Source organism: Procambarus clarkii, chromosome 14 (genome assembly GCF_040958095.1).
Source record: "Procambarus clarkii isolate CNS0578487 chromosome 14, FALCON_Pclarkii_2.0, whole genome shotgun sequence".
Lineage (NCBI taxonomy): Eukaryota > Metazoa > Arthropoda > Malacostraca > Decapoda > Cambaridae > Procambarus > Procambarus clarkii.
In genome coordinates, this window is record NC_091163.1 from 36,143,654 (window position 1) to 36,168,440 (window position 24,787).

The 24,787-nt window shown below is 43.7% G+C and overlaps 1 protein-coding gene across 1 annotated transcript in view; it reads left to right on the forward strand.

Annotated features, from left to right (window-relative positions):
• Positions 1 to 13,278: 13,278 nt before the first annotated feature.
• Positions 13,279 to 24,787, forward strand: part of LOC138364606 (mitochondrial uncoupling protein Bmcp-like) — a 30,403-nt gene continuing 18,894 nt past the window's right edge. The window contains exons 1-4 of the mRNA XM_069324471.1: positions 13,279 to 13,427; positions 18,257 to 18,393; positions 20,486 to 20,628; positions 23,572 to 23,696. Of these exons, the coding sequence (XP_069180572.1) occupies positions 13,369 to 13,427; positions 18,257 to 18,393; positions 20,486 to 20,628; positions 23,572 to 23,696 (464 nt within the window). The 5' untranslated portion in view covers positions 13,279 to 13,368. The remainder of the gene's footprint in view (positions 13,428 to 18,256; positions 18,394 to 20,485; positions 20,629 to 23,571; positions 23,697 to 24,787) is intronic.

Genomic DNA, 24,787 nt, shown 5'->3' on the forward strand with positions numbered 1-24,787 from the left:
TACAATGTAAACTGTCATACACACTTCCCTGGAAATAAGCCTCCATTCATCTGTGGTGAATGATAGAGCTTGGGCCCCACACACACGAGGAGTCGAGAGTTCGAGTCCCATACAACCCAGGTCAATGGAATTGATACAATGTAACCTGTAAGAGCAAGTCGCTCTGCCGGACCAACCGGGCTGTGGTGGGTATGTGGGCCTGCGGGCCGCTCCAAGCAACAGCCTGGTGGACCAAACTCTCACAAGTCAAGCCTGGCCTCGGGCCGGGCTTGGGCAGTAGAAGAACTCCCAGAACCCCATCAACCAGGTAAGTCTGTGTGAGTTTAGCTGGACATACACGTAAGAGCTGCCTCGTAGAGTGGCGTCCACGACCTGTCGAAACCATCAGCTGTCTACGTAACCTTCAATTTCTTTCTTTATTATGCACCCCATACCCATCCCGTGGGCGGTGGTGTAAAGGATTACAGAGGCACATAATCGGTTCAGGAACTGAACCCTCTAGTTCGTTTAGCTAAACAAATAACAATGTCTACACACATCAATAATCTTTTGTATCACAAGTGATTCAACAAGAGGCTCACAACAGTCACTATACAAGGCACTTTACATCTATGGTGAGTCACACAGTTACTAGTCTTGCTGCACACCCACCCAACTGGGCGGCAGCTTTACAGTCATGTGCTGCACACCCACCCAACTGGGCGGCAGCTTTACAGTCATGTGCTCCACACCCACCCAACTGGGCGGCAGCTTTACAGTCATGTGCTCCACACCCACCCAACTGGGCGGCAGCTTTACAGTCATGTGCTCCACACCCACCCAACTGGGCGGCAGCTTTACAGTCATGTGCATGCATTACCTACAGTAAGCAAATTTGAGATACTTCGCTAAAATTTCGAGCAGCACATCATTATGAATGAAGTAGTCTCCGTGGTGTAGTGGTAAGACACTCGCCTGGCGTTCCGCGAGCGCTATGTCATGGGTTCGTATCCTGGCCGGGGAGGATTTACTGGGCGCAATTCCTTAACTGTAGCCTCTGTTTAACGCAACAGTAAAATGTGTACTTGGATGAAAAAAACGATTCTTCGCGGCAGGGGATCGTATTCCAGGGACCATAGGATTAAGGACTTGCCCGAAACGCTACGCGTACTAGTGGCTGTACAAGAATGTAACAACTCTTGTATATATCTCAAAAAAAAAAAAAAAAAAAAGTACTTATACATTTCTTGGACACTATTGTTGGTGTTATCTCTAAATTCCGCGATTTTTTCACATTCCATTATATAATGACGCAAAGTATGCGAATAGTTCTGCTGACAGAGTTTACATTTAGTCAAATCTACATCAGCAGATGTTACAAATTCCCAGAGGTACTTGTAGCCGAGCCTAAGCCTAGCAGTGGTAACATCTAGAAGTCTGCTAACATTATTGGATGACCTATAGACGTGCGGTTCTTCCTGCATAATAGAATGATGATAGATGGAGGAAATGGTGTGAATTTCACTTTGCCTCAAGTCTCCGAAATTTAGTTGATGTTCCTGGGATATTGCTGCCCTCAGGCTGCTCAAAGGCAGTCCAAGTTGGTAATCAATTGCCTCTTTACGAGCAAAATTCTTGACCAACTCATCAGTTCTATCATGCATTCGGAGACCAATATGGGAAGGAATCCACAGGAGACAGACTCTGACTCCATCATTGATTATTTCATTATATCTGTGTCTAGCTTCAGAGACAAGCACGTCACAGTTATGCCTTGGGGAGCTGAGAGCAGTCAGGGATGACAAGGAGTCACTTACAATTAGCGTGTCAACTTTGGATTCTTATACGCGCTCGAGTGCAAGGATTATGGCAACCAATTCTGTTTGAAGTGTGGAGGCCCAGTTACTGAGACACGCTCCACACTCATGGGAGAAGGAACCATCTCTCCCTGTCACAACAATTGCACTTCCAGCTGCACCATAGGACTGATGCAAGGAGCCATCACTGTAAATAACCTGGGAAAGGGAGCGCTCTCTGACTAAACAATTTGGCTTCGTACCCGTGATGGGTAATGTCATCCTCTACCAAAGTGAGCCACAATGTTCCTTGATGTATGGTGTGCCTAAGGCGATTGTCTTCTGAATTTATAATTCAGGGCAGGTTTTGGGTCGTCCTAGCCTCGGACGGGCCGGTAGGCCTGGTACGGGCCGGTAGGCCTGGTACGGGCCGGTAGGCCTGGTACGGGCACGTAGGCCTGGTACGGGCCGGTAGGCCTGGTACGGGCCGGTAGGCCTGGTACGGGCCGGTAGGCCTGGTACGGGCCGGTAGGCCTTTTGAGTTACCTTTATTCTTATGTTGACATGTTAATTTTAATTCAATTTCCTGACGGTGCAGTTTCAGGAATGGTACAATATCCTCTCTTGCAGTATTAGGAACAATGCAAAATATATAATAATAATATTATTCGCTGAATTTAATGTTTGGAACAGTATGTTGCAAAGTTGACACCTGGAATGCTATACAAGCAGGTGCAAAGTTGTTAAACACAAGCTCACCAATGTAAATTACGATTACCCGGCCCAATTGGATGATTGATAACATTAAATACCTGCAAGGTGTTATGGCAGACACCCTGCCTTAAGAATACCACACAGAGTTGTCATCTGGCTCTACCTTGGCGTGATCTACCAGACTGTGTAGCGCAGGCCGGCGTTCAATCCCCGACCGTCCACAAGTGGTTGGGCACCATTCCTTTCACCCGTCCCATTCAAAATCGTTATCCTGACCCTTTCCCAGTTATATAGTCGTAATGGCTTGGTGCTTTCCCTCGATAATTCTCCTTCCCTCCGTAAACAGAGAATCCTGGTAAGAATCCGGGCCGTGGGAACATTGATCCCTGGAATCACCTCAAACGCTGGGTTTGGTGGATGGGTTAATGACAGTTTGGGCATGATAAACAACCCGGACTTGTTTGAGTGCAGGTTAAGGTACTCCTCAGGTACTGTTGTGAGTGGAGTAACCCCTCAACACACTCAAGACCTTTGATCCAAACAAATTCTTCATGAATGACATCAACATATAACCATATATCAGATGTCACCCCTAACCCACACTGGACTGTGTAGTAGCCATTGACAACATGCCCCTGCACTCTGCACCAGGCCCAGACTCCTGTAGTAGCCATTGACAACATGCCCCTGCACTCTGCACCAGGCCCAGACTCCTGTAGTAGCCATTGACAACATGCCCCTGCACTCTGCACCAGGCCCAGACTCCTGTAGTAGCCATTGACAACATGCCCCTGCACTCTGCACCAGGCCCAGACTCCTGTAGTAGCCATTGACAACATGCCCCTGCACTCTGCACCAGGCCCAGACTCCTGTAGTAGCCATTGACAACATGCCCCTGCACTCTGCACCAGGCACAGACTCCTGTAGTAGCCATTGACAACATGCCCCTGCACTCTGCGCCAGGCCCAGACTCCTGTAGTAGCCATTGACAACATGCCCCTGCACTCTGCACCAGGCACAGACTCCTGTAGTAGCCATTGACAACATGCCCCTGCACTCTGCACCAGGCCCAGACTCCTGTAGTAGCCATTGACAACATGCCCCTGCACTCTGCACCAGGCCCAGACTCCTGTAGTAGCCATTGACAACATGCCCCTGCACTCTGCACCAGGCCCAGACTCCTGTAGTAGCCATTGACAACATGCCCCTGCACTCTGCACCAGGCACAGACTCCTGTAGTAGCCATTGACAACATGCCCTTGCACTCTGCACCAGGCCCAGACTCCTGTAGTAGCCATTGACAACATGCCCCTGCACTCTGCACCAGGCCCAGACTCCTGTAGTAGCCATTGACAACATGCCCCTGCACTCTGCACCAGGCCCAGACTCCTGTAGTAGCCATTGACAACATGCCCCTGCACTCTGCACCAGGCCCAGACTCCTGTAGTAGCCATTGACAACATGCCCCTGCACTCTGCACCAGGCACAGACTCCTGTAGTAGCCATTGACAACATGCCCCTGCACTCTGCACCAGGCCCAGACTCCTGTAGTAGCCATTGACAACATGCCCCTGCACTCTGCACCAGGCCCAGACTCCTGTAGTAGCCATTGACAACATGCCCCTGCACTCTGCACCAGGCACAGACTCCTGTAGTAGCCATTGACAACATGCCCCTGCACTCTGCACCAGGCCCAGACTCCTGCCATCCTATATTCACCAAGCAGTGCAAAACACCACCATCAAAGGCTCTAAACATAATCTGGAGACAAAGTTTAGATACTGGTGTCATCCCTGACATACTTAAAACAGCAGAGATAACGCCACTTCACAAAGGAGGTAATAAAGCAGATGCAAAAAATTATAGACCAATAGCACTAACTTCACACATGCAAAAAATCTTTGAAAATAGTGCTAAGAAGTAAGATCACAAAACACGTGGATTCACAACGTGTACATAACCCCGGGCAACACGGGTTTCAGAACAGGGCGTAGGGATGATGCTTCTACTTGGGGTAGCATATGATGAAGTAGAAGCATATGATAGGAGACGCATATGTCTAGAAGCGGTAGAAGCAATAGAAGTAGAAGCTTGCTAGAAGCATATGATGATGATCTAGGGAGCCGGTCGGCCGAGCGGACAGCACACTGAAATTTAAATTGAAATAAGTTTATTGAGGTAAAATACACACAAAGGGATGAGGTAGCTCAAGCTATTCTCACCCCGTTCAGTACAACGTGTTAATACATACATAGACACACATCACAAACAATAACTGGACTTGTGATCCTGTGGTCCTGGGTTCGATCTCAGGCGCCGGCGAGAAACAATGGGCAAAGTTTGTTTCACCCTATGCCCCTGTTACCTTGTAGTAAAATAGGTACCTGGGTGTTAGTCAGCTGTCACGGGCTGCTTCCTGGGAGGATGGAGGCCTGGTCGAAGACCGGGCCGTGGGGACACTAAAGCCCCCAAAATCATCTCAAGATAACCTCAAGATTCTACTTGGGGAGTAGAAGAACTCTCAGAACCCCATCAAGCAGGGCGCTTCTGCCTCTCACAATTACTAGACCATTATGAAATGACCTAGTAAAGTTTCCCTACTTCAATGGCACATTTGGAGGCAAAGATACACAGATACACACAATTATGAAAGCTTTCGGCAAATGTGACCATGGTGTTATTGTGCACAAAATGTGTGCAGAGGGAATTACTGGCAACGTAAGGAGATGAATCATTAACTTACTAACGAACAGGGGGCAGATTCACGAAGCAGTTACGCAAGTACTTACGAACGTGTACATCTTTCCTCACTCTTTGACGCCTTTGGTTACATTTATTAAACAGTTTACAAGCATGAAAACGTTCCAATCAACTGTTGTTATTGTTATAAACAGCCTCTTGGAGCTTCGGAGCTCATTAACTGTTTAATAATTGTAAAAAAAAAAGCCGCTAAAGATTGAGAAAAGAGGTTTAGGTTCGCAAGTGCTTGCGTAACTGCTTCGTGAATCTGGCTCCATAACGCAGAGTGTAATAGTCAACACAGTCAAATCCGGATTATCTACTGTGATCCGGATTCAACCCCCCCCCCCCAAGGTTTTGTACTTGCTCTGGTACCTTTTCTCATCCTCATATGAGACAGACGAGGATATACACTACAGCACTTATGGAAACAAGGAAATTATACAAACTGAAAGCATATATAAAACAGATAGTTTGGTATAGAACGAAAACGTTCCATACAAAACGTTGTCTCTTGTCCAAAACGTTGTGCATATTAGTGGCTTTAGGCATAGTGTGCACTAGCTCTATCTAGACAATCAACATTATGTTTGTAAGTCAATTTTGAATATATGTACTTTTACATAAATAAAACATTCTCATTATTACCATTAAAAAGAGATATAAAGGATCCAGGCGTAATCATGTCAGGAGCCCTTACATATACAGAACACAATAAAGTAGCTGGCACGATTGCAAGAAAAATGACAAGTTGGATAACAAGGACCTTCCAAACAAGGGATGTGATACATCCTTCAAGACAATAGTGCTCTCTAGAGTGGGATCAATATTGTTGCACACTAACAGGCCCTTTCAGAGCCGGAGAAATCGCAGGCCCTAGAGAGTGAGAACAGGGTGCGGAGTACTACAAGTACCCCGCACCTTGCCCAACACACACCTGAGAGAACACGTGCAGTACTACAAGTACCCCACACCTTGCCCAACACACACCTGAGAGAACACGTGCAGTACTACAAGTACCCCGCACCTTGCCCAACACACACCTGAGAGAACACGTGCAGTACTACAAGTACCCCGCACCCTGCCCAACACACACCTGAGAGAACACGTGCAGTACTACAAGTACCCCGCACCCTGCCCAACACACACCTGAGAGAACACGTGCAGTACTACAAGTACCCCACACCCTGCCCAACACACACCTGAGAGAACACGTGCAGTACTACAAGTACCCCGCACCTTGCCCAACACACACCTGAGAGAACACGTGCAGTACTACAAGTACCCCGCACCTTGCCCAACACACACCTGAGAGAACACGTGCAGTACTACAAGTACCCCGCACCTTGCCCAACACACACCTGAGAGAACACGTGCAGTACTACAAGTACGACTGAGAGTGATGGTTTCATGTGTACACAAAGGCTGGGTGTTGAACACAGTAGGCAGACAAAGGCTGGGTGTTGAACACAGTAGGGAGACAAAGGCTGGGTGTTGAACACAGTAGGCAGACAAAGGCTGGGTGTTGAACACAGTAGGCAGACAAAGGCTGGGTGTTGAACACAGTAGGCAGACAAAGGCTGGGTGTTGAACACAGTAGGCAGACAAAGGCTGGGTGTTGAACACAGTAGAGGCAGACAAAGGCTGGGTGTTGAACACAGTAGGTAGACAAAGACTGGGTGTTGAACACAGTAGGTACACAAAGGCTGGGTGTTGAACACAGTAGAGGCAGACAAAGGCTGGGTGTTGAACACAGTAGGCAGACAAAGGCTGGGTGTTGAACACAGTAGGCAGACAAAGGCTGGGTGTTGAACACAGTAGGCAGACAAAGACTGGGTGTTGAACACAGTAGGCAGACAAAGGCTGGGTGTTGAACACAGTAGAGGCAGACAAAGGCTGGGTGTTGAACACAGTAGGTAGACAAAGACTGGGTGTTGAACACAGTAGGTACACAAAGGCTGGGTGTTGAACACAGTAGAGGCAGACAAAGGCTGGGTGTTGAACACAGTAGGTACACAAAGGCTGGGTGTTGAACACAGTAGAGGCAGACAAAGGCTGGGTGTTGAACACAGTAGAGGCAGACAAAGGCTGGGTGTTGAACACAGTAGAGGCAGACAAAGGCTGGGTGTTGAACACAGTAGGCACACAAAGGCTGGGTGTTGAACACAGTAGAGGCACACAAAGGCTGGGTGTTGAACACAGTAGAGGCAGACAAAAGCTGGGTGTTGAACACAGTAGGCAGACAAAGGCTGGGTGTTGAACACAGTAGAGGCACACAAAGGCTGGGTGTTGAACACAGTAGAGGCACACAAAGGCTGGGTGTTGAACACAGTAGGCAGACAAAGGCTGGGTGTTGAACACAGTAGGCAGACAAAGGCTGGGTGTTGAACACAGTAGGCAGACAAAGGCTGGGTGTTGAACACAGTAGGCAGACAAAGGCTGGGTGTTGAACACAGTAGGCAGACAAAGGCTGGGTGTTGAACACAGTAGAGGCACACAAAGGCTGGGTGTTGAACACAGTAGAGGCACACAAAGGCTGGGTGTTGAACACAGTAGGCACACAAAGGCTGGGTGTTGAACACAGTAGGCACACAAAGGCTGGGTGTTGAACACAGTAGGCAGACAAAGGCTGGGTGTTGAACACAGTAGAGGCACACAAAGGCTGGGTGTTGAACACAGTAGAGGCACACAAAGGCTGGGTGTTGAACACAGTAGGCACACAAAGGCTGGGTGTTGAACACAGTAGGCAGACAAAGGCTGGGTGTTGAACACAGTAGAGGCACACAAAGGCTGGGTGTTGAACACAGTAGAGGCACACAAAGGCTGGGTGTTGAACACAGTAGGCACACAAAGGCTGGGTGTTGAACACAGTAGGCACACAAAGGCTGGGTGTTGAACACAGTAGGCACACAAAGGCTGGGTGTTGAACACAGTAGAGGCACACAAAGGCTGGGTGTTGAACACAGTAGGCAGACAAAGACTGGGTGTTGAACACAGTTGGTGAAGAGCAGCAATGACGTGAACAAGTCAAACTTTTCTCAGATCGTAGACACTACTTTGAAATGGGCATTAAATAAATAAATAAATATATATATATATATATATATATATATATATATATATATATATATATATATATATATATATATATATATATATGTCGTACCTAGTAGCCAGAACTCACTTTTCAGCCTACAATGCAAGGCCCGATTTGCCTAATAAGCCAAGTTTTCATGAATTAATATATTTTCTCTAATTTTTTTCTTATGAAATGATAAAGCAACCCATTTCATTATGTAAGAGGTCAATTTTTTTTTATTGGAGTTAAAATTAACGTAGATATATGACCGAACCTAACCAACCCTACCTAACCTAACCTAACCTATCTTTATAGGTTAGGTTAGGTAGCCGAAAAAGTTAGGTTAGGTTAGGTTAGGTAGGTTAGGTAGTCGAAAAGCAATTAATTCATGAAAACTTGGCTTATTAGGCAAATCAGGCCTTGCATAGTAGGCTCAGAAGTGAGTTCTGGCTACTAGGTACGACATATATATATATATATATATATATATATATATATATATATATATATATATATATATATATATATATATAATATTTTTATTTATTTATTTATTTATTTATTTATTTATTATTAATCACAATTGAGAATGGCGTGTGTATGAATCCCTCCCTCGCTCCCTGGGAAGACGAAGTTGATTATTCCGCCATGGAGTCTAGGACATTTATGCCATGCATGCAGGTGGGGCGCCGTTGCGCCATGTGCACCGACTTAATTGTGTTTTAACTTAAGAACCGGTTACGATGTTTGGGTCGGTGTCACGTGGTCCAGTGGTGGTGGTCACATGTTGGAGCCTGGGGTAGGTGCTCCTCCTCCTGCTGGGGCCTGCCTCTCCTCCCTCTCCCTCACTCCTACCCTGCTCCCTCTCTCACCTACTGCCACGACTCTCATTCTTTACCTGTTGTTGTTTTAGATTCAGCTACTCGGAACAAAAGTTCCAAGTAGCATGGGCTATGGTGAGCCCGTAGTGAACTTACCTGGCACAGGAGCGGGGCTGTAACTGAGTCATCATTCTTGCTTTTATTAGTTTATTATATATTTCACCTCTCTCGCCCCTTCTTCCTTTATAAATTAGGAATAAATAAATATACCTGATATATATAATAAATGTTAAACCACTTCCTGAAAGATGACCAATGGGACCAAGCAAGGCTCCCAGTTAGACTCGGGTGGGGGGTGTATAGGTATTCACAAGGCGACACAGTTTGCATTGCCAGCATTCTTATCCTCGACCAGTGCTACCGGTGAATTACTGAATGAAATATATTGGGATTTATGGTCACAAATTTGCGGACGGAGCCGGCCAGTGGGACAATCTTGCCAACGCATTTTTTTCATTGCAATGTATCTGTTATCATTTTATTAATTCTGCCAGAATTTACTTACTTAAAATTATCTGTTAGATTAGGTCTGCCCGAAACGCTGCGCGTACTAGTGGCTTTACAAGATTATAAATACTATGCTATGTATTCTCACAAACTCAATGTACCTTCTTGTATATAAATAAATAAATAAATAAATAAATAAACTCTCATCCTCGACCAACTTTTTCAAACGACTAAAACAGGCCAAATGGGATAGAATCCCATTTGGATCATCCAGGAAGTAATTCTGTGCCCAGTTCACACATTTGGATCATCCAGGAAGTAATTCTGTGCCCAGTTCACACATTTGGATCATCCAGGATGTAATTCTGTGCCCAGTTCACACATTTGGATCATCCAGGAAGTAATTCTGTGCCCAGTTCACACATTTGGATCATCCAGGAAGTAATTCTGTGCCCAGTTCACACATTTGGATCATCCAGGATGTAATTCTGTGCCCAGTTCACACATTTGGATCATCCAGGAAGTAATTCTGTGCCCAGTTCACACATTTGGATCATCCAGGATGTAATTCTGTGCCCAGTTCACACATGCAATCTGGAGTCTCCACACGTTGACACAGACAGCTGTGAGCAACCACTCCTCACACAGTAGGCATTTTTGTGGTCATGTACAAGATAATGTTAAACGAAAAGATACACATACAAGCTTACACACACACACAGGCTAAACACTGAACCCTTTACAAATCATTTTATACAGTATTCCATCTGATATTAAATTCCATGGGCCAGATTCACGAAGGTACTTACGAATGTTTTCCTAATTAGCGCCTTGGTGGCGGCCACGCCGGTATTCAGGTAGGCGCTAAGAAGGAAAACCTTCGCAAGTTTGGTCCGTCAGCTAAGAGTGCTGTCGACCACTCGTAGCTTTACATAAACTGGAAATAACCATTACTCCTCCTAGTGCCCCGACCCATGGTCCCGCCATGGGTCATGGCATTTCTGAGTACTGGCCCATTCTAAATGGCCGTGGGGGGGCGGGGATGCATTTCTGACTACTGTACATACCATTAGCGAGCGGTATGTATAAAAAACTCAGTTTTTCTCTACTACACAACACGAGCATCGATTTTATATAAACAAAAGATTATTAGTTGACGAATCTGGTGAAGAGGAGTCCTTCGTGTTAGTTATATATGCATTCTCTGCTTGGTACTTGTAGTAATTATGTCTTTTATAATAGTAGAATTAGTTTTTATAATAGCAAGATATTATACCAGTAGTTATTAAGTAAATAAACACTGGTGAACATGAAATATGAGAGAAGGTGGCTGGTGGGAACATTTACTATCACCAAATGCTCCACTGCACAAATGATGTTAGGTAAGAAGGGTAAAAACTTTAAAAACTTCTCTCATTGAATACTTAAACCTATAATTATGACTGTATGGACTATTTTGACCTGTTAAAAAAGAGAGAGGGAAGTAGGGGTCCAAGACCTCTTCCTGTTACACAATTTGGCTGTGTAACAATAAGTAATTTATTTATTTATTTATTTATATATATATATATATATATATATATATATATATATATATATATATATATATATATATATATATATATATATATATATGTAAAAGAAGGTACATTGGGTTTGTGAGGATACATAGCATGGTATTTACATTCTTGTAAAGCCACTAGTACGCGCAGCGTTTCAGGCAGGTCCTTAACCTAACAGATAATTTTAAGTAGGTAAATTCTAGCAAAATTTATAAAATGTTAACAGGTACATTGCAAGAAAAAATGAGATGAGAGAGATTAGTAGGCATATTAAAGCACATCAGTAGCTCTAATTGATTGCATTGACAGCTTGATTTGTAATTTAACCAAAATTAATAGGCACAATACAGCATTTTGATAGCACATATAAGAAGACAGCAATGATCACAATAGTAAAGTTGCTTGGATTAGGTACATAAAAATTGGGGGATTGGGTAGCACTAGATACAGTGCAATTTTAAGGCACAAGGTAGGGAACTATAAACATGAAATTAGGCACTTTTTGTGTTTTTTTTTTTTTTTCAATGAGGCAAATATAGAATAAATATAGTCAAATATAGGAATAAAAATGAGGCAAATATAGAATTTTGAAAAAAGCACAAGGTATGAAAACTATGAAGATGAAATTAGGTACCATTTGGTTTTCTTATTGAATGAGCCAAATGTTGGACAGCTTTTCAACTCTTTAGGGAGTGAGTTCCATAGACTACGTCCCTTTATTTGCATAGTGTTTACACAGATTAAGTTTGACTCTGGGGATATCAAAGCTGTAAAAATATTGATGCAGTTATTTAAATAAATAACTTAGCCGGCACTTAGGAACCTTCGTAGCAAACCTACTTATGAAGAAATACATGGAGCTTCGTAAATCTAGGTTCATATTGGCAATGTAATATTAAATATTCCATTAGGATACTGCCTGAAACGCTATGCGTGTTAGTAGCTTTGCAAGAATGTTCAAATACCTGTCTCATATGTGACAAGAAAAGTAGGTGGTATTGCAGTCTCTAGGCAGATGGAATGCCAATCACATAAAACAATAAAAAAAAGTAAAAAAAAGTAAAAAAAAACTTAAACTGCAAATTGTCTTCACAATGAGGTAAACTGTAGGATAAAGCAGAGGGAAAAATCATTTAAAAATACTTTACTTTGATAGAAAAATGAAATTAAACAAATTACAAAACAAAATATCCAGGCTTGGCTCTAATACAAAGTGCAAAACAAACAAAATGTGCAATCAATTTACGTTACATTAATGTGCAAATAATATATGGTGCAGGAATACTATGTCAAACTGAATAGCTCTGTTACCATACCAGAGCATGTCAACAGGTCTACTCAACAGAGCACTCAAGAGTAATCTGAACTGTAGTGGGGTAGGTAGCCCTATATATATACGATAACGGCTGTGCAGATGGCGCTGGTAACTTCTTTAACTATTAACCGGCTCTTAAACTGTTTGTTTCGGATGGGGTGAGCTCCCAGCGACCCAGGTGCGAGGTGGGGGGTGATGGGCAGTGGTGTATAGGGGGCTGGAGATACTGTCTAGACGTCTGGAAGTAGTAGTAGTTGTTCTTGTGGCTGCAGTACTTGCATATATATAGATCTGATATGGGTAGAATAGGTGATGATGGAGCAAGCTAAATCTCTTCCTAGAGATTTTATCGTGACATATGTAATATCACCAACCCGTTGTACCTTCTTGTGAATATATTATTATTATTATTATTATTATTATTATTATTATTATTATTATTATTATTATAATTATTATTATTATATAGCATAAGGGGAGCTACCTGCAGAAAAATTCATGTCAGCTTGTACTTTTCACATAGCATTAAGTGTTACTGTGCCCCAATAAATTTAAGAGCAAATTCACATCAAATAATTTGTTTTGGCCAAAATGCTGTGTAATGATTGGCTTTATGTAATACTGGTATATAGTTACTGTACCTACTAATTAACCATGGTAATATGTACCTCTATATATCTTCCATTTTATTATTATTATTATTATTATTATTTATTTGTCATTGCTTGCTAGTTTTACTTATACTGCTATTCTCTCATTTACAGGGACGTTTCCCATTGACACAACCAAAACACGGCTACAGATCCAGGGTGGACGATGTGACGCTGGGGAAGTAATAACAAAACGCTATCGTGGAATGCTCCATGCACTTCTCAAGATATCTAACGAGGAGGGGATCCGAGCACTCTATTTTGGGTATGTAGAAAGTTATCCCGGAGGTATGTGAACTATATAAGAGAGTTGTGTTTGGAGTAGAGTACAATGTTACCATCTTTTACCATTCCCAATTACCTGCCTGCCACTCACTAAGTTGCACTTGAAACCAATATTGTGCTTAACAACAACAACAACAACAGTGTTCTTACAATTGATCAGTTAGGTGCCAGTGACCTTGTTACTGTAGCAAATAAAATATTTACAATATATTGACCTCTTAGAGTAAGCAAGTGGTGGAATTCTTCATAAATTTTTCATGCTCATGATATTTAAAAATGCATTTACTGTATTTGCTGGTTTTATACCATAGCAAATATGTTAATGTTATTTATTAATCAAAATGAACACTAAACATTTTCTAAGAATTCGATCACTTGCTTACTCTAGAGGCTCTCCATTATGGGTTAATGAATTTTATAAGGATATTTTGTGGGCAAAAAAAACAACAACATTGAATGTAATGAGATGCCTCTCTCTGGGCGACTCTTGGTGGCTTCCTGAAGCTATCTCACCGAGTTAGCTTTCCATTATACAGTCAGAGGCATGATGTCGGCTTTCTGGGGATGAGAACCAGACCCTGTCCGCCCCCTCCCTCACAGAGGCACAGAAAACAGGGGATTGTTATGATCAGTCTCAGTGGGAAAGCAATAACACAAACAACTTCACGGTTCATAAAAACAAAGCACCAAAATAGACACCACAAAAGAATCACTAACAAAATGATTAAATAAAATTTGGAAAGGACCTCCCCCCCCCCCTTCCTAGTGCACAGAGCTGTCAAAAGTTGGCATCTTGGCTTCAAGCTGGCGTCTACTCCTTCTGAAGCTGATAGACCACGAACTTATGCTCCTGGCCAGCCCATCCTTAAAAACAAATCCAAATTCCATGTACCCACCAAACCCCCCCTGTTTATGAATGAAAAACTGTTCACAAACGACTCACAACTGATGACATCCAAACACTTCTGGAGAAACTGATGACTTTTGTTTGAACCACAACACTGTAAATTCTTCACCCACATACTACAAATACAGTAATCACCAACAGAACCTAAACAACTAACCTAACCAATGTCTAAATATGTACAATACGTAGGTAGGCATCATGCTGTCTTGGGAGACTATAGAGTTGCACTCTGGTTGCCAAGGCTGGAGTATCCTCTCCAGGGCACAAAGTCTGGGTAGGTCGATATGGAGGAGAAGCTGTTACCCATGCAGCAGGTCTTTCCCCATCCCCATCTCCATGATGTTAAAATTGTCTAATGAAAAGACAAATGCCAATATGCTTGGTTCCAGTGCTGTCACAGGAACTGCCAGAACGAGGTTAAAGTCAACAATGAACTGCCTTAGGGACTCCAGCTCTGGATTTTTCCTCGAGGTTGACTCCTGAATCCCAAAAGTGGGTATGGCCACGAGGCAGCGGAGGTTTGAGATCAGGGTTTTCATTCCAACTTGATACCTGGTTGATGGGTTTCTGGGAGTTCTTCTACTCCCTAGTTCTACTACTACTACTACTAAAGCGGCATTTCATTACATTCAATGCTGATTTTCTGGGGGAGCCTCTTGGAGGCTCCCATATGGCTAACCAACCACAGAGAAGGAAGACATGGGACTTACGAGGGAAGAGGTTAGGCAGCAGCTACAAACATGTGAAAGAGAAATCTGACCATGGCTTTCCTGTCTGGCACAAGCCAAACTAGAACCAGGAAAAATTATTTGATAGCAAGCTGCCAAGACCCAGTTAATTTCCAAAACCCTCGAGTCTGAAAAACAGCCAATTACTGTACTTAAGAGGAAAGACAGCAGCCAAAGCCACAAACTTAGACAATGTGGGCCTGAGGGCTGGCTAGTGTTAATTACACTGTAGATGACCTGGAACAAATTTGCCATGGAATGGGGACCAAGAAAACTGTATTAAGTGTGTTCACTGAAGAAGAATGGGTGGCACACAGGTAGCATTGAACTGTGGCAATCTGACATAACAGAAGATACATCAGACATCAAGCTGCCTGTTGAGCCTCATCACTACAGTACAAAAACAAAGATAACAGACAGAGGCTGTAGCTAAATTAGAGATTTAGTGAACTGGAGCATCACTGTCTCAGGGCAGAGGGTAACTTCCAACCAACAGGCAGCATTCAGAGGCAGAGTACATGACTGGCGACATGTAGCAATGCTAACAGACACCCCTCAAACTCGCACATTGTGAGTGTATACCTGGAGCGTACCTGGAGAGGGTTCAGGGAGTTCTACTACTCCCCGAGCCCGGCCTAAGGCCAGGCTCGACTTGTGATAACTTGGTCCAACAGGCCGTTGCTTGGAGTGGCCCGCAGGCCCACATACCCACTACAGCCTGGTTGGTCTGGTACTTTTTGCAAGAACTTAGATAAGTGCCTCTTGAATACATCCACCTTTATTCCAGCAGTGTGGGCTCTGTGTGTCAATATACAGTATCACAAGCAACACTGTAGACCTGCAAGGAAGGGGCCAGAACCTAAAGGTCACTGAGCAAGCAGGACAGCCAGCACTAGAGACTCCAGAAGAACTGACACCAAGGTAAGGTAAGGTAACTATCAGGAGAAAGTACCAAGTCATTACTGCTACAGTACTGTATATAGCTCTTGGAAAGGATAAGGATTTAGGAGTGCACAGAGGAAAGGAATAGTGCCCAACCACTTGGATGGTCAGGGACTGACTGCCAATCTGCAAGAAGCAAGATCACCACTCGACCATCCAGTCCAAGTGGTTGGGTGAACTGACTCCAAACACATCCTAAAGTATAAACATGGCTGCAAAGGGCATCAGTGGAGTGCTATATAAATAAGCATGCATACCCTAATGCACCCCACAGGTAAACGAGCAGAATGCCCCCAATCGTAGGGTATCCTTCAGGAGCCACAACTAATATACTACCCAGGGCTAGGCTCTCCACCCCAGTCACCAGGCCTTTCAGGGCCAAATTCTTAAACACACCAGAGAAGTAACTGTTAGTGCCGGGGCAATACTAAACAAGCACTTCGAGAAGGGTCACCTTAAAATTTTGCAGTTCATAGCACAGCCACACAAAAAGTCACGTTTGTAAACATATGCTTATGAGCAAATAAGAAAGATTAGGATTAGTAAACAAGCAAATGGCTCTTACAGGACAAAGTCACTTTGTCTTGTGCCGTGCCATCACTTATCTTTAAAATTACAGGCCATCACTTATCTTTAAAATCACAGGCCATCACTTATCTTCAAAATGCAGAATAGAACCACTGAGGAGTAGAGGTGCCATAGGCACAGTGACCACTGTCTGAACATCAGAGGTCCACAGCTGTTCAACACCCTCCCAGCAAGCAGTAGAAATACTGCCGGAACAAAGGTAAATGTATTCAAGAGAGACACTTAGATAAGTGCCTCTTGCAAGAAGTGCCAGATCAACTAAGCTGTAGTGGATATGTGGGCTGCGGGCCACTCCAAGCAACAGCCTGGTGGACCAAGTTATCACTAGTCTAGCCTGGCTTCAGACTGGGCTCCAGGCCGGGCTCAGGAAGTAAAAGAACTCCCAGAACCCTCTCCAGGTATGCTCTAGGTAAGCAAGTTGGACTCGCTTGGGCAGGCAACTGGGAAAAACTGACCGAGGCCGCATCAGTGACAGAACTGAGCCGATGTCAGCTTGGAGCTGAAACAAAAGCTGTTGGCAGCTATCCACCAGGGGCCTCGTAGCCTGGTGGATAGCGCGCAGGACTCGTAATTCTGTGGCGTGGGTTCGATTCCCGCACGAGGCAGAAACAAATGGGCAAAGTTTCTTTCACCCTGAATGCCCCTGTTACCTAGCAGTAAATAGGTACCTGGGTGTTAGTCAGCTGTCACGGGCTGCTTCCTGGGGGTGGAGGCCTGGTCGAGGACCGGGCCGCGGGGACACTAAAGCCCCGAAATCAGCTCAAGCTCTGTGCACCAAGGTGTTTTTTGTATCAACTTTCTGGTAAACCATTTTGTTATGAGTGATTTTGTGGTGTCTGTTGGCTGTTTCAGCACTTCATTTTCATGGTAAAATGTAGTTGTTGGTATTCAAATCTTTCTGGTTTGTCTCCCAGTGAAGATGACCATAACAAAGGCTTGCTCTCTGTGCCTCTGTGAGGGAAGGTGAGTGGACAGGTTCTAGCAGGTCCCTGCCTATGACTAATGTGCCTGAGGACAGTAATGGAAAGGTGTCTAGCATATTTTCTGAGGCTCACCCCAGGAAACAAATTTAGAATGTTTTATCATACAGTGTCAAGAGTTTTTTTTAGGGAAAACAATGTGTATTGAATTAATGATGGACAAAAATAAGTGTCCCGCCCTCCAGAAAATGCAGTAACTACATTTAGAAGTCCTGCCTTTATCAAGCCATAAGGCACTTGGGTAGAAAGATGGTCAAAAACTTTATCATCTTGAAATCTAGTTTTTGGCACTAAAGGTAATCCAATTTCTTTATCAGTAGAGTACAGTATATTTTCATTGATTAATTACCATATTTTTCTGGCAGATGTGATGCACAGTAAATGTTTTGTCCATTACCAACTAAATACTGTATTTTGTTTATACTGTATTACAGAATCATTTCTTTTCCCCAACAAAACCACTTGAAAGTAATTTTACTTAAATGAATGATGAAACGTACTAAAAATCATAAGTTTCCATAAAATATCCTTAAAATCGGTGTCTTATGCACCAGAAAATAGTGATAATGTTTCATCTTAGGATTAAGGTTTTGAACGTTGGCTGAAAGCTGTAGATAATATTAACCAAGCTGGTGTTTGAACATTATTGATGTTTTCCCTGCAGAATAGCACCAGCTGTACTCCGTCAAGCTACATATGGAACGATCAAGTTTGGGTTATATTATTCCCTCAAGCAGATGCTAGTTAATAATCCCGAAGAAGAAAGACTTGGCATCAATGTGTTCTGTGCCGTCACTGCAGGTAAACTGACACTTAGGCTTTATATTATCCCTTTCTCTCAATTAAAAATGTAATTCTTTGCCTAACAAGAAGAATGTGAACCCAAGCAACCCACCTAATGCATCAAAGCCAATGCATAGAAAAGCCAGTCTTATGATGCTTTAATTTTTATTAATAAGTCACATTTTTAACGTATAAATTTGAGTGGTAAACATGAGGCCAACGAGAGAAAAGGAGCATTAAGACCCAGAGATAAATGTGGCTGTGAGGAATTTAATGATGTTTTTAGAACAGTGGTTCCTAACCTTTTCACCAGCAAGGACCCCTTGTATTTAATAATTAATTTTTCCATGCATGCCCAGTTTTTGAAAGGTCTGTCTAGTCAAGAAGCAGAGTTTATTAACTAACAACTTAAAAATATATCTACATATCTCTACAAATATATCTCAACTTAAAAATATATCTACATAATTGAGTATCTAATTAAATAAATGGCAGTATTAAGTTAAATGAGATGGTTGATGCTGCTTTGTTGAAACAATATTTCAGACTTCAAGTTCAGTGCCAAACAGTTTTAAGGGTTGATCAGGTTCCACATTCATCCTCTTTATGTATTTTGATTTTATAAAATAGCTGGGAGAGCTGTTCACATAGTACTCACCTAGTTGTGCTTGCGGGAGTTGAGCTCTGGCTTTTTGGTTCCGCCTCTCAACTGTCAATCAACTTGTGTACAGATTCCTGAGAAGTGTAGTTTCTTAGTAGTGTAGTGGTGTAGCATGTAGTGAGGAATGGTATTAAATATCTCAGTGGTTTGGGTGCCAGTTCTGGGAATTCATTTTTCACATTCAACCAAAGTCTGACAAGATGTACTGAAGGAAACTACCTCAGTGATGTCACACAAAAGTTCAACAAGATTATTTTCTTCTTTTTGTTGTTAAATATTTACAAAAAAATTATATCTACATACAATGGATCCCAAATACACTTATTGGCATTGGGAGGAGGAAAATATTCCCTAAAACTGTTGTTGAAACCTTGCAAGTGCTGAATGAAAAGGTTCGTTACTTCTTGAGAGAGAGAGAGAGAGAGAGAGAGAGAGAGAGAGAGAGAGAGAGAGAGAGAGAGAGGTCATCCTCAGATGCTGCAAGGAAGTCTGTGTCAAAGTATTCAAACACACCGCTCTCCACACGTTTGGACCACAGGTCTAATTTCATGATCATGGATTCCACTATGCCTTCAACTTTAATCATTATTACAGCTCTCTCTTCTAGACTCAAATTTAGGCCATTGAATTTTTTTTTTTTTTTAGTTGTACAGTACAGTATTTTTATACAATAAATTTGTTGGCATGTAAAAATATTATTTACTATGTAACATAATTCGGACATATGCAATGACCAATCCTTCAATTGTCCGGGATCTCGTACCCTCATGTCCCATAACACACCACAAATTGCACCACTCGCAATATACATAAAGCGTCCCATTTTAAATACTAATCCCTTGTATGCATACTAACATGGAGACGTGTCACAAACTTGTCAAGATATAGAACCATACAACCAGGGAGCCGGTCGGCCGAGCGGACAGCACGCTGTACTTGTGATCCTGTGGTCCCGGGTTCGATCCCAGGCGCCGGCGAGAAACAATGGGCAGAGTTTCTTTCACCCTATGCCCCTGTTACCTAGCAGTAAAATAGGTACCTGAGTGTTAGTCAGCTGTCACGGGCTGCTTCCTGGGGTTGGAGGCCTGGTCGAGGACCGGGCCGCGGGGACACTAAAAAAGCCCCGAAATCATCTCAAGATAACCATCTCAAGAAGATACAATGGCAAGATTCAAACAACCCTGCATGTAATACTTGATTTTGTACAAATATACAGAAAGTTTTCAGACTTACTGTATATTTACTGTAGAATACAGGTTTTCCTGTATTCTACAGTGCTCTTAAAATATTGGTCACTTGGGCTTCATTACTGAAACTTGTTTCCTACTTATTATAAATTTCTTGTTTTAGATATAGTTTGGTGCTTGTATTACTCAACCACTTGGAATTTACTGTGCTTGTGTTATGTGCCCATTTGTAGTCTATTCCTATCTGTATCTTTAAACTCAGGGGTGGTGGCTAGTGCGATGGCAAACCCTACAGATGTGCTGAAGGTGCGGTTACAGAGTGGACGTGCAGAATTCAAGGAGAAAAGCCTTCTTCAAGCGTTTCTCAGTATTTACCACCAAGAAGGTATTCAGGGTCTATGGAGGGTAAGCTATATTTTAGTAAATTTGGTGTACATTCATTGTATATACAGTTTTCTGTGGTGGGGTCCCTCCGGCTTCCTGGAGCTTACAGGGCTGATATGTATGTATTAGACCGTGGCATCAGTCAATTCGATTGCAATTCTAATGCTTTCCGGGGATTACCAGGTTCCTACCTACCATGTTCTGGCTACCATGAGCCAGAACCTGGCCCCCCCTCAGAGAGGCACAAGGAGCAATGGCCTATAGAAACCTCCATGTGGTTGGAAGCATTCAGTGTTGCTATACTGTATATAGAAGCATCGACCGAGTTAGACACCCAGGAAAGTAGGCATCCCAAAACAGACTCCACCTGGTTCAAAATTGTTATCGAAAGCCGAACTATCAAGCAGAATTCCCCAATCCAAAAACAAGCAAACAAGCAACGACTTCACAACCACCGCCGCGCTGCTGTCTGCGCAGCTTCCCCCTCCCAGGGAGGGGGAAAGGGGAACCCCAGACCCCTCGTGCCAGCCATCCAACTCCAGTTCTGAGGCTGATGTGCTGAGTGGCGGTCGTTCAACTCTAGCCCCTGTCTCTGAACAGTGCTGTGCCTTTGCGGTGTTGTTCTTCTATGTGGTAGTGTGTGAGCCAGTAGTACACTGAGTACTGTACTGGGGCCACATGCGCCTAGGGCCATCTTCCCTAGGTGCCCTGTAAGAACTGCCCTTGCGGCTTGGGGTTATCTTCCACAAGTTGTTCGGGAATTACCTCCGTAGGGATCTTTTGCTACTCGGTGATTGCCCGCCCTTGGAGTCAGCTGGGGTTTTCATAGCCGCTGTTTGACTTTGGGTAGGAAGTCGTATCTCAGGTACTGTGCAGCTTGTCACCTATTATCACAGTAGCATGTTCTGTTTCTCCTGGAGATGTTGTACTTTTGCAGGGTTTTTCTTTTCTTTTTGTTTGTTACCTGGTGGTGGGGGGGGGGGGGGCAGTCTGCCACTTGGACCCTCTGTTATTCTTGTGGTCGCCCACTAGGTCCGTGATTGTATACGTCGCAGGGGTTCAGGTTTAATTGTTCTCTCAGTAGTTTGGGCCAACCGCTTAGCAGTGCCTTGCCTGGGCTTCCCTTAGCAGTCAGCCTAAGGGCCCTGGAGAACCCCACTGGGGCACATTGGTCCAATAGATGCATCCTCTGGGTCCCATCTCGCCTTGTGCGAGTTCAAAGGTTGCTCTGTCCCGTTGTCTCAGGGTGACATTCACTAATTTTGCCTCAGGCTGCCTGTTGGGTCGATGACACCTTTGATCCGGAGCCCTGCGAGTGGTGTTCCTTGCTGGTGCTCCAGTTCACCCAGTCCACTGATACTGATAATCAGGTAAGCATTCAAAGCTTCTGCTTTGAATGCAAGGTTTCGGTTGCTGCAACACGCTAGGCTGGTTACCTTTCCGGATGCCCTGCAGCTGCCCTGCTTTGGCTATAGGGACTCGGACTTGGGGGCATTAGTCGCTTAGACTTTGGTTTCGTCAGCACTCCCTCGTCCTTTCCCTGCTGTTGTTTGTTGGGTTTTGCCTCCGGGGCCTTGCATCGGCTGCTGCATCGCCGGCTTTCTCTTTGGATTTTTCTGGGTTCAGTACCGTGGCGCCTACCTAAGCCCTCGCTCTATGTGTACACTGCTGGCATCGTCTCTTGGCTGGGGTTTTGTGACCAGTGCTTACCAGGCCAGTCAGGATCAGTGGGGTCTGTCTTTCCATCAGGCACATAGCACAGTGTGGGAGTTCGTGGCAGTGTGGCTGTCACTTCAGAGGGTTCATATCACTCGTGGATCAACGATCTGGCTCCATTCAGACTGCACCCTGGTGGTTCATTGCCTAAACCAAGGGGGATTTGATGTAGTCCTTACTGTTTGGAGCTGGTTGCTTCGGGTGATTCGTCTGCTGAGTTTGGCTCTCCTAGCGGTTCACATCCAGGTGGGGTGTCCAACATCTTAGCGGACAGCCTGTGCCAGTTCATTCCCCTTTCCCTGGAATGGACAGTCGATGCCGACTCGTTCAGTTGGCTCTGTACAGACACCTGGAGGTGGACCTCTTCGCATCGGCATGGTCGAGGAGTCTCCCGGTATAAGTGGTGCCCTTCACCAACTGTGAGGCCATCGGGTTCAATGCCTTTTGGCAGGACTGCTCGAGGTGGGGTTACCTTTCCCTCTTTTCCCCGGTTCCTCTGTTACTTCGGGTTCTGGCTTGGTTGGAGACTTACCAGGGGAGAGTTGTCCTGTTGGCCCCTTGATGGCTGGCCCAGCCTTGGTTTCTGGCGCTGCTTGCTGGGTGTTCGAACCCAGGGACTTTTCTACAGCTCTGCCACTTCCAGCGGATAGGTCCAGTCCTTTATGTGGCTCTTCTGATGCGGGTCTATCTCCACTTGTATGGTGATCAGGTGGCTTCATTGATGGTGTTCCACCTGCGTGTTTCGTCTCGGCGGCAGTATGAAGTTTCCAGGTCGATGGCAAACATGGAATGCTTCCAACCACATGGAGGTTTCTATAGGGCCATTGCTCCTCGTGCCTCTCTGAGGGGGCCAGGTTCTTGCTCGTGGTCCCCTGTAGGCAAGAACTCCAATCGAATTGACTGATGCCAGTCTAATACATACATATCAGCCCGGTAAGCTCCTGGAAGCCTCTGGGACTTGCCCAGAAAATGACATTTCATTACATTCAACGCCGGTTTTTTTTTTCTTTTTTTTTAATAATGAATGTTAATGGAGATATAAATAAAGTTATGATGTTGAAGTTCCAGGATGGGACAAAATGCAATCACTTTTATTTTTATGGTTGTGGGGTTGGTTATTTGTTTCTGCCATGCTATTGTGACTTAATCTTTGCATATATACTGTTCTATATAAAGTATGTAACTCTTTATTAGTGCATAACATAAAAGGTTAATTTAGAAGTGTTTAACAGATAACTTTTTCTTCAGGGAGTGTGTCCAACTGCTCAAAGAGCAGGTGTGATCGTAGGTGTGGAGCTACCAATTTACGACATGTGCAAACATTATTTTATAAAGATGAACTTGCTGCCTGACAATGCCACGAACCATTTCCTGTAGGTCACTCAGCACGTTCTGTACCTTTTGTGGTGTTATAGTACAGGTGTTTTTGTGTAGGGCAACCTGCAGAGTTAGGCACTACAAAATGTATTGAAGACTTATATGGACACTGGTACTAATTAGTTACGTAGAGCATCTTTACTGCATTTAATGTGAAGGTATATTAATTTTTTTATTTATTTTAATTTTCTTATTTATGGCATGATATATTTGGTATATTTCACGTGATGCTGTGTTTCTAGGACATGGTACATTGAAGGTATGCTGCACGTGTCATTAATAATGTTCATTAGCCATCTTTATCCTATGGCTTGTTTGAACTAATTACATTGTCATTGCCTATGCTGTGTATGTGAAAAATGTATCAACACACAGCTACAGTTATCTTAACATTTGAGGGTACTGTAGACGGGTCTGAAACTTAATGGGTGTTATTCATTACTATTCAGGCATTCATGTTTATTTTAAAGTTTACCCACAGTTAATAATAATAATAATGTTTAATCAGGTAAAACTACATACATTCAAAATGAGTTACAAACAGAGTGTTGGATTTCTAGATAGAGCTAGTACAGTATATACTTTGCCTAAAGCCACTGATACGCACACCATTTCGGGCAAAGTTCCGAGACACAGTTCCAATAGTTGTACTCCTCAAGCCCGGCCTAAGGCCAAGTTTGTCTTGTCACGGGGTCAAGAGATCAGCTGCAATGTACCTTTTCCTTGTAAAATTTCCTGTTGCAGCATTTAAGTGGGATGAGATGCGAGTTCCTCTGTAGTAATTGTGTTTATGTCTCTCATTTGTGTCTGTTTATTGTGGCACACACGACGTCATCCAAACTCCGAGGTATTATGCTTTTCTGCACTACCTACGCACAATTCTCCATCATGTGGGTTGCTGGTTACCCTCGACTGGCAGCAACTTTTTCTCACCATATTTCTGCAATCTACTTTCCCACTAAGTTTAGAAGTACAGTATCTTATTTTTTTTAGCACTTTTTGTAATGTTTATATGTGCATCCTCGTGTTTTAATAAACCAGTACTTCTTGCACCAGTACTGTAAGTGGGTACTGGTTATTAAACTTG